The sequence below is a fragment of the Lactuca serriola genome, chromosome 4 (genome assembly GCF_051521515.1).
Source record: "Lactuca serriola cultivar US96UC23 chromosome 4, Lser_US96UC23_V15, whole genome shotgun sequence".
In the NCBI taxonomy this organism is placed as follows: Eukaryota; Viridiplantae; Streptophyta; class Magnoliopsida; order Asterales; family Asteraceae; genus Lactuca; species Lactuca serriola.
The window spans coordinates 167,996,751-168,000,930 of NC_136411.1; the positions used below are offsets into that span (position 1 = coordinate 167,996,751).

The 4,180-nt window shown below is 30.1% G+C and overlaps 1 protein-coding gene across 1 annotated transcript; it reads right to left on the reverse strand.

The window, feature by feature from the left end:
• Positions 1-282: 282 nt before the first annotated feature.
• On the reverse strand, positions 283-1,503 carry LOC145102908 (inorganic pyrophosphatase 2-like). Its single transcript, XM_079040424.1, has 4 exons — positions 1,313-1,503; positions 1,111-1,232; positions 822-1,023; positions 283-729 (listed from the first exon to the last, which is right to left on the reverse strand). Exons 1-4 carry the CDS (start codon positions 1,448-1,450, stop codon positions 382-384), a joined length of 810 nt encoding a protein of 269 aa, XP_078896550.1. The 5' UTR covers positions 1,451-1,503; the 3' UTR covers positions 283-381.
• Between the last annotated feature and the right edge of the window lie 2,677 nt (positions 1,504-4,180).

Sequence of the window (4,180 nt, forward strand, 5' to 3'; positions counted from 1 at the left end):
CTTTTAATAATTTTTTAGTATATATATAATTTAATTAAATACTGTAAAAATTAAAATAAAATTTAATTTTTTAGTTGTTGGTCAATAAGAGAATGAGAGATAGTGAGGGGAGTTTACCCTAAGGAAACCCTTCTCCTAAACCGCATCTAAGATATAGTGTTGTCTGGTACAGTTTCTTGTCCTAATCAGCAAACCACATGGTGAGAGGGAAACAAACCATGCGACCTTAAGTCTCTTTTATTTTGGCATCTATAATTTTGCTATAGAATAACAATAAAAACATAGATCAATAAGTTTAGCATTACTCCGTATAAACACAAGCCAAAAAACATTCATTATTTAAAAAGTATCAATAATCTTTAGATAGTTACATATGGATTTCTAAGGAACATAGAGAGGTTTAGGCAAAACTTCATGTGCAATTGTCTCAAACTTGCAATCAAACATTTGATTTGTGTTCTCATCTTCCATCAACATCATTTTCCCAATGAGTTGGAGAAGAACTCGCTCGAGGTCTTCTCCATCAGTCCATTCATGGACTTCAGCTTTTAGAAGTTTTCTGTTTTTGCATATCAAATCCCAAACAGGAAAATCTTTCCTCGGCATCATGCAATCATTTCCCCCAAGCTTTAGACTCGGGCAAAAATCACCCGCTCCATCTCCTAAATATATAATCCTTTTCTTTCCTTCTTTTGCTAACTCGGCTTGAATTCTTTCCACTATTTTACCCTATTAGATAAATTTTCAACGAAAAATATTAAAACATAAACTTAAGTGTACGATTTAAATATTATAAAATTACCAGATAACTAAAAACCGACCTTGCACATGTTGGGAGGGCAAAGGGTGCAACCATGAGAGAAAACATGGAAATCATGGTACGGCAAAATCCTTAACTTTCTTTTGTCATCGACAAAACCCGGGTTCGTATTAATCTCTGAGAAACATTCACGTATCCCAAGATGCTTAAGTATAGTTTCTATATAGAACAAATTCGCATCGCTTAACACCCTTAAATCACATCTGAAATAAATTCATTACATATAATTAGTCATTTTCATACCAAACAATAACTATTAAAAATCCAAACAAAAGAAAAAATAAAGTTACCCTAAAGCATATGCAGCTTTAATGGCAGGAACAACCCGAGGATGTATCGGGGTACGTTTAAGGACATTTTCAATATCTTCAATGCTCCTACCTTGCAAATGTAGCTCATTCATCATCTTATCCTGTTCAAAACGAATACTTTAAAGATAAAAAATATATATAAATATTTATACGTATCTTGAAAAATAAAAAACTAAAATACCATAACGGAGTTCCATGGCATGGTGGGAAGAAGTTGGTTGAATAAATCGGTTGCACCCAACTCATCGACCACCCAATTGTCGCTATCAATGTCGATGATTGTTTTGTCGAAGTCAAAAATCACTACAATTCCTGACATTGTTGTTGAATAATGAATACAAGAAAAGAATGAGGATTTTGGTATAATAGTAAACTACGAGTACGTGAAAGTATTTATAGGAATTGAAAAAGTGGGATGTTTTTAAGATGCCAAAGGAATATTTATCGTGGGATTTGATCCGAGGCGTTGGTTTGTTGTCACGTGAGGATTGAAAAGTGATCCAAGGGTGGTTGTTTGTTAAAGTAGTTTAAAAAGGAATATACTGATTTTGGGAAATGCATATGACGAGGAATATCCGTTTAGGAGAATCGAGAATTGAGAATTGAGAATGGAATTTGTTTCCTTTTCCGCCATGAATTAGTGGATTAGGTGAATACCATCCACAAGAATCTAGTGAAGCTTGGCGGCCTACAACTTTGGTGGTGGGCTGTGGTGTGCCTAAAGTTACTATGAACCGATAAAATAAATAAATTTGAACTAGTACTAAGTAGAGGTGCATGTTAATTAGTGGGTTAAAACGGAAACTCCTTTTGTGAAAACAATTTTGGTATTTATTATTTTTTTTTATATTGGTTTTGGTGGCGTATTCGGCAAAATTAGCTGGTAGCGGTAACAGGTAGCTTATAGGTTGTAGCATTTTGTTAAACGCTACATTAAGTAACATTTGGATTTGGAACGTTTTGTTTAAACAAAACGCCAGAAGCTTTGAAAGCTTGTAATGCTAAATGAGTCATTTTGTTTAAAACAGAACGTTTTGTCAAATATTAAAAGCTAGAAGCTTTCAAACGCTTAATGCCGAACATACCAATAAGCGATTTTGATAGTTTTTCTGAGCTTAAAGGGGATAACAGGTTTCTTTTATGGATTAACCGTTTAAAAAAAAAAACAGATTTTACTTCAACTTATACAAAATGTTTTTTCTTTTATTCAACATTTACTCCAATCAAATAACTATTTTTGTAAGATTACGAGGTCATGATTTAAGAAGGGGTTACCTCCACACTCCGATTAAGGAGATATGTACTGCATCGGGATTATGAAATGTGGTGATGAATCGATCTAATTCTCCATATAAGATTAATATTCTTTTAAAAACTTGGTTCTTCATTATTTTTGGTTTTTTGTTTTCTTTTAGTTGTTTTTTTTTTTTATTTTTCAAATTAAAAACAACATGGTTCTAGATTTATCTATTTTTTATTTGAACCAAAATTTGTTTTTATTTATAATATGGATTGGGATCGGTTTGATGTTTAATTGCATTAAATTTTTTTATATTTTTGGTATACTCATTATGGTCATAGCTTGCAAGACAATGGACATCTATCTATGGCCCATGTCTTTAAGGAATCCTCTCTCTCTCTCTCTCTATATATATATATATATATATATATATATATATATATATATATATATATATATATATATATATATATATATATATATATAGAGAGAGAGAGAGAGAGAGAGAGATATGATTCCTTAAAGACATGGGCCATAGATAGATGTTCATTGTCTTGCAAGCCCTGACCATAATGAGTATATATATATATATATATATATATATATATATATATATATATATATATATATATATATATATATATATATATATATATATATATATATATATATATATATATATATATATATATATATATATATATATATATATAGGGAAAAGTGAATATACCCTTAAGGGTATATAAACTTAGGTACCTAAACCCACCATAATACGTCGTTTTGTTTGATATATTCATTATAATGTTCTTAAACTTCAATCCTAACTTGATTTACTTTCAAAATTTTTGAAATTTCACTATTATATTTCTCTTACATCACATCTTTATGTTGAACACCTATTATGCTATATATATTATAGTTAAAAATGAAAATTATATAAGAGAAAGATAAATGTAAAATTTATAAAAATCTTAGAATTAAATCAAGTTAGAAGTTGAATTAGAAGAACATTGAACAATTACAATATTTATATATAATACAAAACGACGTAATATGGTGAGTATGGGTACCTAAGCTTATATACCCTTAAGGGTATATTCACTTTTCCCATATATATATATATATATATATATATATATATATATATATATATATATATATATATATATATATATACGTATGTATGTATGTATGTATGTGTGTATGTGTGTGTGTGGAAGAGATCCATAGAAAATGCATAATTAAGGTTAATTTGTGATATCCAATAAAAACATGACATGTCTCTTTTTTAAATAAATTACATAAATGGTCCTTATGGTTTACAATAGTTACCCATAATTTACCAACCACCACACATTTAAGACTCTTTCTCTCTCTCTTTCTCTCTCTCTCTCTCTCTCTCTCTCTGTAACTTCTTTCGAGAAATTTCTTATTTCGAGATTGCAGACAATAAATGGATCAAATAAATGCCTTGGCCTTTAAGGGAATATGGTTTAGATGCTATTGGATGTTGATAATAATGGTTATGCGATCCAATTAAGCCCTTTGGTTGTGTTGGAGTCAAAGGGTAAAATGAGAAAAGTGATGTTTCAGACTTCTTGCATTAAATATGGATTTTTGTTCATGAGGTTTTTAGTCAAAGATATCTAGATAATATTGTGGAGCTCATAAATACCTTTCTGTGGATACAAAGATCATCTAAAATGGAGTTTGAACGAAGAAGTTATGACCGTTTGAAGTTATGAATGTTTTTGGTTTAGTCTAGTACGTTGGGTGTACTAGGCATCCTTGGTATGCTGGGCATAGCTG